Source organism: Denticeps clupeoides, chromosome 11 (genome assembly GCF_900700375.1).
Source record: "Denticeps clupeoides chromosome 11, fDenClu1.1, whole genome shotgun sequence".
NCBI lineage: Eukaryota > Metazoa > Chordata > Actinopteri > Clupeiformes > Denticipitidae > Denticeps > Denticeps clupeoides.
In genome coordinates this window covers 22,398,657-22,410,713 of record NC_041717.1, presented here as the reverse complement: position 1 = coordinate 22,410,713, position 12,057 = coordinate 22,398,657, and the positions used below count along the sequence as shown (strand labels likewise).

At 50.7% G+C, this 12,057-nt stretch overlaps 1 protein-coding gene across 2 annotated transcripts; it reads left to right on the top strand.

Moving 5' to 3' along the window:
* Positions 1–3,292: 3,292 nt before the first annotated feature.
* On the top strand, positions 3,293–11,119 carry LOC114800001 (RING finger protein 10-like). 2 transcript variants are annotated; one of them, XM_028997047.1, is made up of 17 exons: positions 3,293–3,788; positions 3,988–4,169; positions 4,793–4,989; positions 5,064–5,154; positions 5,235–5,419; positions 6,172–6,308; positions 6,382–6,539; positions 6,657–6,788; positions 6,941–7,106; positions 7,858–7,991; positions 8,068–8,185; positions 8,587–8,688; positions 8,797–8,937; positions 9,023–9,105; positions 9,190–9,253; positions 10,173–10,337; positions 10,415–11,119. In XM_028997047.1, exons 1-17 carry the CDS (start codon positions 3,614–3,616, stop codon positions 10,486–10,488), a joined length of 2,304 nt encoding a protein of 767 aa, XP_028852880.1. In that variant the 5' UTR covers positions 3,293–3,613; the 3' UTR covers positions 10,489–11,119. The 2 variants fall into 2 exon arrangements, with proteins under 2 accessions (XP_028852880.1, XP_028852879.1); XM_028997046.1 differs by having other exon boundaries at positions 6,884–7,106.
* The last annotated feature ends 938 nt before the right edge of the window (positions 11,120–12,057 follow it).

Here is a 12,057-nt window from a genome sequence, read left to right as displayed (position 1 = left end):
CCGAAAATGGATGCACAGGTTAACAATATTGTAAAATCGTGCTTTTTTCAGCTGAGGCGCCTGACCAAGCTCAAGCCAGTCCTTTCCAAACGAAACAGTGATTCATGCTATCATTACATCCCACCTTGACTTCTGTAATTCATTGCTTTTTGGGATCAGCCAGACATCTCTAGCTCGCCTACAATTAGTACAAAATGCAACCGCACGTTTTCTCACTGGCGAGATCACATAACCCCAAGCCTCATTACACTTTAAATTGCTGCATGTTTCTATTTTCTTTTATTCTTTATTTTTAATTAACTTTTTGTCCATATCTGTCCTTTTCCTAGTAAAGTCATTTATTTATTTTTTTATTTTAATGTTCAGCACTTTGCTCAGCTCCTTTGTTATGTTAAAGTCGTCGTTGTCATCGTCTTCCTCCGGGTCCGGGTCGTGGGGTCAGCATCCAAATTAGCAGCCCTCTCCCGCCACCTCCACTAACGCCTCCGGCACGACCCCAAGCCATTCCCAGACCAGATTGGAGGTCCCTGGATCGACATGCCCAATACACCTCCCCAGGGAGGCGTCCAGGAGGCATCCTGACCAGATGCCCTCACCACCTCAACTGGCTCCTCTCGATGTGGAGGAGCAGCGGTTCTACTCTGAGTCCCTCCCGAATGTCCGAGTTCTGCTCCCTATCTCTAAGGCTGTGCTCGGCCACCCTACAGAGGAAACTAATTTCGGCCTCTTGTATCCGCGATCTCGTTCTTTCGGTCATTACCCTTCTTAAAAACAGGGACCACCACCCCAATCGGCCACTCCACCGGAACTGCCCCTGATGCCCACGCAATTTTGCAGAGCTGTGTCAACCAGGACAGCCCTACAACATCCATAGCCATGAGATACCCAGGACGGATCTCATTCACCCTGAGGCTCCGCCGCTGTGTAGCTGTTTGACCACTGTAAAACTGTGGAGAATAGTATACAAAAACAGTGTAAAACTATCTATATGAGTAATTGTTTATTATTATAGAAGCTAATTCTTTCAACTTTTCATATGCTGGCGAGACCGAGACGATATGAGTGTTTCATGACATGGTTGTAAAGCAGATATAATACAAATTGACATATATAAACAATAAAGAAGTAGTATCATGGTCATCTGTCGTTAAAAAAAAGTGGGTTTTCTGAACAAAATGTGTACAGTAAGCACGTAAAAAGGTTTGAAAACACTGCCACCTAGCGGACTGGTTTTAAACTGGGGGAAATGGGGAAAGTGAACTTCCCGGAACCGCTGTTGTCTGGTGTAGGAAACAGGAAGTAGTTTAATCTCTCCAGCTCATTCCTGTAACATGTTATGAAGCGGTCATGCAAACTTCCTTGTTTTTAGTTCAGTTGTTAATCATTGTTAATATTATACTTTTAATTTGCTTCAGAGCACACGTTTTGGTCTTTGTGGGGGCATCTGGGCAATTATTACACAAATTAACAAGCACAGTTATATTTCAGATATTTTATAAACACATTTTATGGCGATAATGTGATACGTGGAGCACAAAATAATCCGTAGAAAAGTCCAGCCGAACATTATTAGTGCGTTAACAGCATAACACTAAACCTACTTACACTTTACTCTACATCTACTCATAGTTCCTCAAACTAAAGTAATACTTATCTGTTTTGCATTGAAAACTGATTCCAAAAAAATGCGGTGAAACGTGTCCTCTGTATTTAACCATCACCCTTGGTGAGCAGTGGGCACCATGACAACAGTGTTTGGGGACGGGACCTTCATCAAGGGGGCCTCAGTGACGCCTCGGCGGCTCGGGATTCGAACCGGCAACCTTCACATTACTCATCTCATCCGCTAGGCCTCCACTGTGTGTGTGTGTGTACATAAAGAGGGCGAGAGGGTTCTAAATGCATACCCAGCGTGTGGGTGAAATGTATGCCACAAGTGCTAACACAGCCAAAATAATCAGCAATTTTTTTAAAAAAATGGGAAAAATGTACAAAAAGGAGGGAGGGAAGTACTTGAAACAAGAAAAATATCATAATTTAATTTATTTAATGACAGCACAGATACACATACAAACTTTCACATGCCAATTGTGCAACTAACAGTTGGGAAAAAAAGAATAATAAGAACTTTTTTTTAATCCCAAACGAAAATCTTTTGCTCAAGAGGAAACAATAGAAAGGCTATAGGCTATATAACTAATATTCACATATATATATATATATTCACATATAACTAACATAATAACAGTTCAAGAGGTTCTGAAAAGTGACTTGGGGGTGATGATGAGGAGGTAGTGGGTGGTAGTAGCCTAGGGGGTGGATGATGAGGAGGTATGGGTGGTAGTAGCCTAGTGGGTAACACACTCGCCTATGAACCAGAAGACCCGGGTTCGAATCCCACTTACTACCATTGTGTCCCTGAGCAAGACACCTAACCCTGAGTTGCTCCAGGGAGACTGTCCCTGTAAATAGTGATTGCAACGAGGACTGCTGAAAAAGATCAGATGCAGAGCGAGGAAGGGTTGTACGGTCTTATTAGCACATAGGTAGAAGGGATTTCCTGTGCCGCTCGCCTCTGCGTTTAGGGCCGATGAATCTGTAGCTTTTGCTGCTGTGATGGCCCATCAAGGACTTGTCCATGATGCTGAGAAGCTTTTTATCCAATCTGACTACCAGGACAGAGTGGTGGAACATAAGCCAGCATTTTTCTACAGACATTCCTGCAGATTGACCTGAGCTGGCTCGTCTCCATCTTGAATACAGTGTCCAGTCCGGATTACTGTCAGTATGTCCCCCCCAGGTACCTGTAGTCCTTGTGGTGACAGATGCTTCCTTTGTCTTGGTAGTGTTTAGCTGAAGGTGGTCCAGTCTGTCTGTGCACCACCCTCCTGTATTCATCCTCCTGTCCATCCCTGATACAGGCCACAATGGGAATTCTGCATTCTTCCAGACGTGTAGAGGGTGAAGAGGTAGATCGGTCAGAAAGTCCATAATCGAAGCTGCCAGTAGAGCATCCACCTGCACTTCTGTAAGATTATTTCCCAGCAGTGATGGTCTGTGTTAAAACATTTTATTTTATTTCAGTAAATATGTTCATATAGAGGGGGGTATAATGAATTTAGAAAAATCCATATTGATTTTGTAAATTACTGGTCGCAAATGGACATGCGGCGGCGAGGTAAACAACTTCTCAACTCCAGAGCGGACCAGGCCAGACTACAAATGAACTACATTTCCCACAATGCACCGCTCGGCGAGGCTCGCTATAAAGCCTCCATCCGGGTCACCGCGGCTCCTGTTTTGGCGACCCGTCGCCATTAGTCTGGTGTTGTTCGTCCGAGCGCAGATTTGGGCCGCGAACCCAAACCTTGCCGCCGATTTCCGTCGTCGGGAAGCGGCTCACGCCTCGTCGGGGCCCGGGTCCCGGCTCCTCCGCTCCAGCCTTCTTTACCGAGACGCCTCTTCCGTGTCTCTGTACCTGTTTCTCTCGGCTTGTGTCGCTGTCAAGATGTCGCCGTAATGGAGTCCGCGCGTTCGACAGAAATGATCCGGGCCCCTCGCCGCCTGACCCGCACTCAGAGCAGCCCGCTTCCCCGCCTCGCCGCCCCGTTTCATGCTAGAGAGCTCCCCGGACGCTCTCTGCCCGGAGCTCGGCCTCAGATCCCCCCTCAGCAGCAGCAGCAGCAGCAGCGGCGCCGGCATGGAGAAGAACAGCAGCGGCGGCTGCGGCGGCGGAGCCCGGTCCAGCTCGGCCGGCCCGAGTCCCGGAGACTCTAAACCCAAAAGCGGTAAAAGTTCCGACTGGCGGCCTTTTAAAGAGCCGTTGGGGATATAAAGCCAGTAAAACTGAGTTGGGACGTCGTTCAACTTTCCCCATTAAATAATCTCCATGGGATTTAAAAAAAACAAAAAAAAAACATTGAAAAGCACAGTTATTTTTTAAAAATTAAGAATTTTTTCTGTTTTTTATTTATTTGTTTTTTATAGAAGGCAGGAATAATGGAGGCTCGAGGCGCTACGGGCGCAAACGAGAGCCAAATTTTCCCAAGGCGGAGAGTTTCCCCGGCCCCCGCCGCGCCAATCCACAGAAAGGCAAGAATTTCGACAAGAGACCCCCCCACCGAGGAGGGCGGCAGTATGGCATCATGGGAGGTGGACGAAGAGAAGAGGTGGGTGGCTCGGCTTTAACTCTATAGGCCATCTCTAACTCTCTCCTGGCTGGAGCTTCTGCAGTCACCATAAAACCCCTCCAGATGGTCCAAAATGCGGCAGCCCATCTCATCTTCAACCAGCCGAAACACCCCCACGTCCCGCCTCTTCTCACCTCTCCACCGGCTCCTGGTAGCTGCTCGCATAGTTTAAATCCTTGATGCTGCCAACATACTACTAGCCAGATACGCTCAGACCTGCACACGATGCGAGACGCAAAAGTCCCTCTTCACGGGGTCTCCAATCCCTATCGACTCAGTTCTCCTTCGTTGTCCCTGGCTGGTGGGACAACTTGTCCTGCTCCGTTCGACTAGCCGAGACCACCACCACCTTTAAGAAGCAGCTGAAAACCTGCTTGTTCAAAAAGTAGTTCAAAAAATTGTCTAGAACTTAACAATTCCCAGCATGCTCTATTCCTGACAAGTTCGGCCTCATCAGGGCTCTTAGTTTTCTGAACTCAAAATTCTAGAGAAACCGGATGAGAATTGCTGGTGTCCTCTTGTAAGTCGCTTTGGATAAAAGTCTGCCAGGTACAGTGCAGTAAAAGTAAAGGTCAAAGGTTATGTATTAATCCCCGTTTCAGGTAGCAGAGACTCGCCGGGCAGAGTTCAGCCCGGCCCAGTTTTCCGGACCCAAAAAGATGAGCCTGAACCACCTGCTGAACTTCACGTTCGAGCCACGCGGCGGCTCCGGGGCGGAGGGCCACGGCTGCTGGGGACGCCGCAACAAGTGGGGCCACAAGCACAAGCCCTTCAACAAAGAGCTCTTCCTGCAGGCCAAGTGAGTTCCCCCTCCCGAAGCGCGTTCATCACGTAGACAAGCGGCCTCACGCGGGCGGGGCTCCTGTCTTCCAGCTGCCAGTTCGTGGTGATCGATGACCAGGACTACAGGGCGCACTTCTGCGACCCGGACACTCTGGTCGACTGGGACTGCGTGCAGCAAGTGGTGAGGCTCCTTCCGCCTTCGCTCGGCGGCTGCGGGCGCGGGGACGTGACCTTTTTTCTGTCTCGTGTCCACGCGTGCAGAGGATCTACAGCCACGAGGTCCCCTCCTGTCCCATCTGCCTGTACCCGCCGGTGGCGGCTCACATCACCCGCTGCGGCCACATCTACTGCTGGCCCTGCGTGCTGCACTACCTCTCCCTCGGCGACAAGAGCTGGTCCAAGTGCCCCATCTGCTACGAGGCGGTGCACGGCGCCGACCTCAAGAGGTGAGGTCCGGAGAAGCTGGCCAATTCCTGCCACACCCATAATGCCCGGGAAGTAGCCATATTACTACGTGAGGGAAAGTGACGTGATTGTCACAGCACACGGTGCACACTGTGAAATTTGTCCTCTGCATTTAACCCATCACCCTGAGTGAGCAGTGGGCACCATGACGGGCGCCCGGGGAGCAGTGTGTGGGGACGGTGCTTTGCTCAGTGGCACCTCGGCGGGTCGGGATTCGAAGCGGCAACCTTCTGGTTACGGGGCCGCTTCCTTAACCGCTAGGCCACCACTGACCCTCCTATTTAAGTATCAATTTTCTTGTTATTATTTAAGTCATAATAAATGTACCGCGACCAACGGATTACTGGCAGGTCGAAGGCTCGTTTCTGCGGCATTTTTACGACTCTGGCTCGTCGTTTTTAACGATATTTAAGGAAACCCCGTCGCGCCCTCTTCTCTCGCAGGCGGTTTAATCCCCATCCACCAAGGTGCCACTGAGGTGCCACTGAGCAAAGCACCGTCCCCACACACTGCTCCCCGGGCGCCTGTCATGGTGCCCACTGCTCACTCAGGGTGATGGTTACAATGCAGAGGACAAATTTCACTGTGTGCACCGTGTGCTGTGCATCACCTGTGACAATCACTTCACTTTATACCGCGCTGCCCAACGTTGTGATGTTATTTTTCGGCCCCACGTCCACGTTTCCGGGACTTTTTGAACCCCCCCGCTTGTGTGTGTCTGTGTGTGCGCCAGCGTGGTTGCCATGGAGACCCGTCAGTACCCGGTGGGCGACGTCATCTCCATGCGCCTGATGAGGAGGGAGAAGGGCTCGCTCGTGGCGCTGCCCAGTTCCCAGTGGGTGAAGGTGGAGGAGCCCATCCGCTTCGGTGGTGAGCAGGGGTTTCGGGGGCGTGGCCGAGCGTCCGGTTCTGCGCGGTAACGTTCTCGTCGCTCCCCCGTCAGACGTGCAGCTGGGCGCGTACTCCAAGCTGCTGTTGGCCTCTCACGAGCAGATCATGGGCCTGCTGGCTGAGGAGCGAGAAGCTCTGCAGACCCAGCTCAGCCATGAGGAGCATGACGACCAGGCCTGCTTCATACAGAGCGCTCTGCACCAGCTGCAGGTAGGTGCACGTACACACGTACGCACACACACACACGTACACACACACACACACACACGTACGTACACACGCACCTCTGCTGTTGTAGTAGATATTTCAGCGTTGTTTGTGTTGTAGGAACGAGAAGATGCACTGTTGAAGCGGAACCTCCAGAACAGGAAGGATGGAGACGGGCCAGATCTCAGGAAGCTTTCCGTGTCTGATCCTCCGGTTCCAGAGGTCACCGTGACCTTAAACACCAGCACTAAGGTGAAAGAGATGGACACGGTGACGGACTATGGACCCAGCCTAGTCCCACTAAAGCATTTTTTTCCATAGAGAACCTCACCGACGTTCTCTTTTAGTCTAGAACGCGTCCACACGCGCATTTAACCGAAACCCCTCCTCGCGTCCACATACAGCCCGTCCTGCAGTATCTGTCAGCATTTGATGATGAAGTGCAGGAGGTTCTCGAGGAGGAGAGTGAGGAGGCCCTGGAGCCTTCACCGGAGCTCCTCCTCCCAGCCGAGGAGGACCCCGCTCTGCCGGAGAACTCTGAGCACGCCCCCTCCTACTACTTCTACCAGGGTAGGCCTGCACACCCCGCCGTGGGACAAGTCCCACCAAAGACATATTAGACTGGTGAAGAGTTACTCTACTTATTTCTACGCTCTCGATTGACTGTCGATCTCCCGGCGATCCACTTTAGGATCGTTTCTCACGATCGCGATAACCGTCTAAATCGAGACACGTCCAAAAGTCCCCCTGATAACTGAGAGCCCCAAAATTGTAAAACTAATAAAGCACTGTTCACCCCAGACTAGTTTTAAAGTGAAGTGATTGTCACACGGTGCACACAGTGAAATTTGTCCTCTGCATTTAACCATCACCCTGAATGAGCAGTGGGCAGCCATGACAGGCGGCCGGGGAGCAGTGTGTGGGGACGGTGCTTTGCTTCGAGGCACCTTGGTGGATCTGGATTCAAACCGCCCGATTATGGGGCCGTTTCCTTAACCGCTAGGCCACCGCTGCCCCCGAGGCTTTTTGCGGGCTGCCGAGGCGCTTCTCTTCACTTCGTCACTAAAAGGGAGCGGAGGAGGGCGGAGCTAGTCGTGGGTCTATATCTTAAAATCTATATATTATCCCTGGTCACAGCCTGGCAACGTCAGAATAAATTGTTCCAAATTTGCCATATGACCCGTCCCAACCTTCCGTAGTTGTCAACGGTATATAAAATATGTATATCACACACACACACGTGTACGTAAACCATACGTATCCGTGCATTGGAGCGTTTTATGAATAATTAGAATAATAAGTGACTAATCTGGTGAAACAGCGGAGGACGGGCAGCAGATGTTCCTGAACCCGGTGAACGTGCGCTGCCTGCTGAGGGAGTACGGCAGCCTGGAGGCCAGCCCCGAGTCCCTCACGGCCAAGGTGGTGGAGGTGCAGGGTCACGCGGTGACCGAGGTGAGGCCCCGCCCCGCCCGCTCTTTACCGCCCGGTCCCTAGCGAGCGTCCAGACGAGCCTCCGCTCTGCTTGCAGGACGTCCGCCGCCGCAACCGCTACCTGTCCCACCTGCCCCTCACCTGCGAGTTCAGCATCTGCGAGTTGGACCTGCAGCCGCCGGCCGTCTCCAAGGAGACGCTGGACAGCTTCGCAGGTGAGGGCGGAGCCAAGATGGAGGGGTCGATTTAACTCTTACCGTATCATCTTACAACCTAAGGAAGGAGAGAAATATTTACCAGGTGCCTTTTATAATCAGTAGTGACCGGCACCGTCCCCCCCGGAGACACTCGGGGACGTAAGTGGGTGGTATCTGCGTAGTGATTCCTGTAGATCTTGACTGATATAATGAGGCGTAGTTATAAAAGTCGTTATACGGTGCGACCAGCGTTCACCACGCCTACTTTCTGGCCCCCACCAGAGGTCAGACCCGATAAATGCTGATAAATTCCGCACCCGCCGGAACATTCTATTCCGATATTATCGGATCAGGAGTAGTGAGGAGGGTAGAACGTTGAATTTGATGAACGTGTGTGGAACATCTCCCTCCCTCCTCAGAGGACTTTGAGAAGAGGAAGCGCCTGCGGCAGAAGAAGGTGAGGGACGAGAAGCGGCGGGAGAAGCGCATAGAGATGGAGGAGAACCGGAAGCAGGGGAGATGTGAGTGACCGACAGAAGCCGTGTCATGGCTACACCTTCCTGCGGTTGTCCTCCTGGAACGCCGCTTCGTGACCAGCGCAACGTTGTCATTTGTCTGTGCCGGAGTAGATCCGGAGGTGCACATTGGCCTGGAGAACCTGCAGCAGTTCCCGGCGTTCGGCTCCCCACCCCAGATGAGCGGCAGCCCCCCGGACGGCCCGGAGTTCCTCCTGGGACCCTCGCCGCCCCTCAGCAGCAGCCCTCAGTCGGGTAACCGCGGCGACGGAGCGCTCTTACGTGGCCGTTAATCCTCTCCGTCCGGCGGTGTTCAGAGCTGCTCTTTAACTGCTTTCAGACGGCGTGATGTTCCCCAGCCTGAGTGGACGCGGTCCCGCGCTCAGCGTGGACGAAGACTCCCACTGCATGTCCTTTGCTCAGGTTCATGCGCTCTTCCACCCACGAGCATGTCTACAGAAGGTGAGCACTTGGGCTCTTCATCAGTAACTCCTCTCTCCTCTGTAGATGCTGAGAGATGGGAAGGCCAGAGCTGATCCTGCTCCTGCTCCCAAACCCACCCTGAAGAAAGGTGAGGAGTCTTCACACTAGTTCAAAATACTGGAAGCTGCTGCTGCTTGCTGCTGGTTGGACACAAACCACCCACCCACACCCTTTTTGTTTGTTTTAAATGTTAGCATGTAGGCATTCCAGTCAACGTGACCACGCCCACTACCGACACCGATATGCAGGTTATCAGGCGCTTTAATTCCTAGTCAACGTGACCCCGCCCACTACCAACACCAACATGCAGGTTATCAGGCGCTTTAATTCCTAGTGAACGTGACCACGCCCACTACCAACACCTACATGCAGGTTATCAGGCACTTTAATTCTAGTGACCGTGACCACGCCCACTACCATCAAGCAGGTTATGAAGCGCTTTAATTCTAGCAAACGTGACCACGCCCACTACCAACACCAACATGCTGGTTATCAAGCGCTTTAATTCCTAGTGAACATGACCACGCCCACTACCAACACCATCAAGCAGGTTATCAGGCGCTTTAATTCCTAGTGACCACGCCCACTACCATCAAGCAGGTTATCAGGCACTTTAATTCTAGTGACCACGCCCACTACCATCAAGCAGGTTATCAGGAGCTTTAATTCCAGCGAACGTGACCACGCCCACTACCGACACCAACATGCAGGTTATCAGGCGCTTTAATTCCTAGCGAACGTGACCACGCCCACTACCATCAAGCAGGTTATGAAGCGCTTTAATTCTAGCAAACGTGACCACGCCCACTACCAACACCAACATGCTGGTTATCAAGCGCTTTAATTCCTAGTGAACGTGACCACACCCACTACCAACACCGATATGCAGGTTATCAGGCGCTTTAATTCCAGTCAACATGACCACGCCCACTACCAACACCAACATGCAGGTTAGCGTAGGTTTGACTTATGATTTTTCTTTTTAATAAATTTCTGTCTCTGTGTAGATGCATTTCTGGCTGTCCCGGTGGCAGACAGTGACGGAGAGAGTGACTGCTCAGACCGTGTCCTGGTCCCCAGCTTCCAGAACTCCTTCAGCCAGGCTTTTGAGGAGGCTCTGTTGCAGCTGGACCATGGGCCCCCTGCTCCTCCACAGCCTGTACCTATCCCAGGTGTGTGTGTGTGTGTGTGTGTGTGTTGGGTTTTTCATCTATGAACACCTTCTCTAACATGTGATTTTGTCTTTCAGAGGAAAAAGGAGGAAAGAAAAAGAAGAAGAAACAGAAGCTTCTGTTCAGCACCTCGATGGTCCACACAAAGTAGAAGACCAGATGTGAGGTCCAGCTTCACTCTAGCCCTCTCTGCCACCCCCACCCCCTCTTTATTTCATACGTTAGATTAAATAAACCCGAATGGCCCTCAGACCATTTGAATGTGAGAACGAAGCCTCCGGTCTGAAAGATCTGTGTCTCAGAGGAGACAGTCCCAGCAGTCCATCAGCTGAAGATCTTCTCAACCCTGTTGTGCACCAGGATGCCTGAGGTGATGGCTGGACCTGAGCTGCAGATCTTTCAGCAGAGCAGAGAGATGGGCTTATTTTCCATTCTCGGGTTCTATATTTTTTACCCCCCTTCACCCCTCAACTCGAGTTCTGCAACCAGCAAGCTAGACCTCCAGCAAAGCCTGCTAGAACCAGGAGGGACTGAAAGGGTTTGTTTTTAAAGCCAATGTGAGCCATATAATGGCCGACACCGTACGGCACTGATTCAATTTCTGCTTTTTCTGCGCTTTTGATTTTCATGCAGCAAGTCTGGCTGGAGGACGTGTCCCGTTTATAAGGAGAGAGACTGAGATTTAGTTTGGTTTTTGTTTAATTCTGAGTGTCACCGGTAGTGGGAACCTGATCAGATATAAACCTGAAGCTGGTATTAATAAAGGGTATTATGCACAAAAACCAATGTGTCTTAAGTCAAATTTATTTATTTATTTATTTATTTATTTTTTATTAAATGTAGCTTAAAAAAAGTGACGTGACTGCAGCACAGCACACAGTGTCCTCTGTATTTAACCATCACCCTTGGTGAGCAGTGGGCACCATGACAGGCGCCCGGGGACCAGTGTGTGGGGACGGGACCTTAGTGGCGCCTTGGCGGGTCAGGATTTGAACGGGCAACCTTCTGATTAAGGGGTCCATGTCTTTAACTGCTGATGGTGATCGTGAAGCACAGCACGTGGTGGCACAGTGAAATGTCTTCCGCCCTTTAGTATAGGGTGAGCAGCCATGAAAAAGTTCACAAGTTACTTCACTCCCACAACGAGTGGTCCGAACTCGCAGGAAACTCGTCCCCGTAAAATACATAAACGGCAAATATCTTCAGTGAAGTAACATCCCTGCAGAACCGATACGAGCAACTAAAACGACCACGATGGTGCGATGCGCGGGACCCGTACACGTCACCAGCGCTATTACGGTTAACATCTGATGGTCCGTTCTAGGAGTTAGAACGTGGTCCAGTTTAATTAAGCCGGTTAAATTATATTGAATAGTGTATATTTAAACCGATCTTTAAATATCTGGTAAAGATAATAGTCTTGAATTGAATTCATTAAAATTTGTTTTGTAGCGTTTCAAACCTCCAGCTTTTTAAAGACATTGAAATTACAGGACGTTCCACATTATCTGAGCGGGTTTTAGAACATGTAGAAATATTACAGAAATGTTGGTTTTTCCAGAGAAAACGCAGGAGCGTACGAAGTTTAGTTGTGATCTAAGGGGTGGTAGTAACCTAGTGGGTAACACACTCACCTATGATCCAGAAGACCCAGGTTCAAACCCCACTTACTACCATCGTGTCCCTGAGCAGGACACTTAACCCTGAGTGTCTCCAGGGG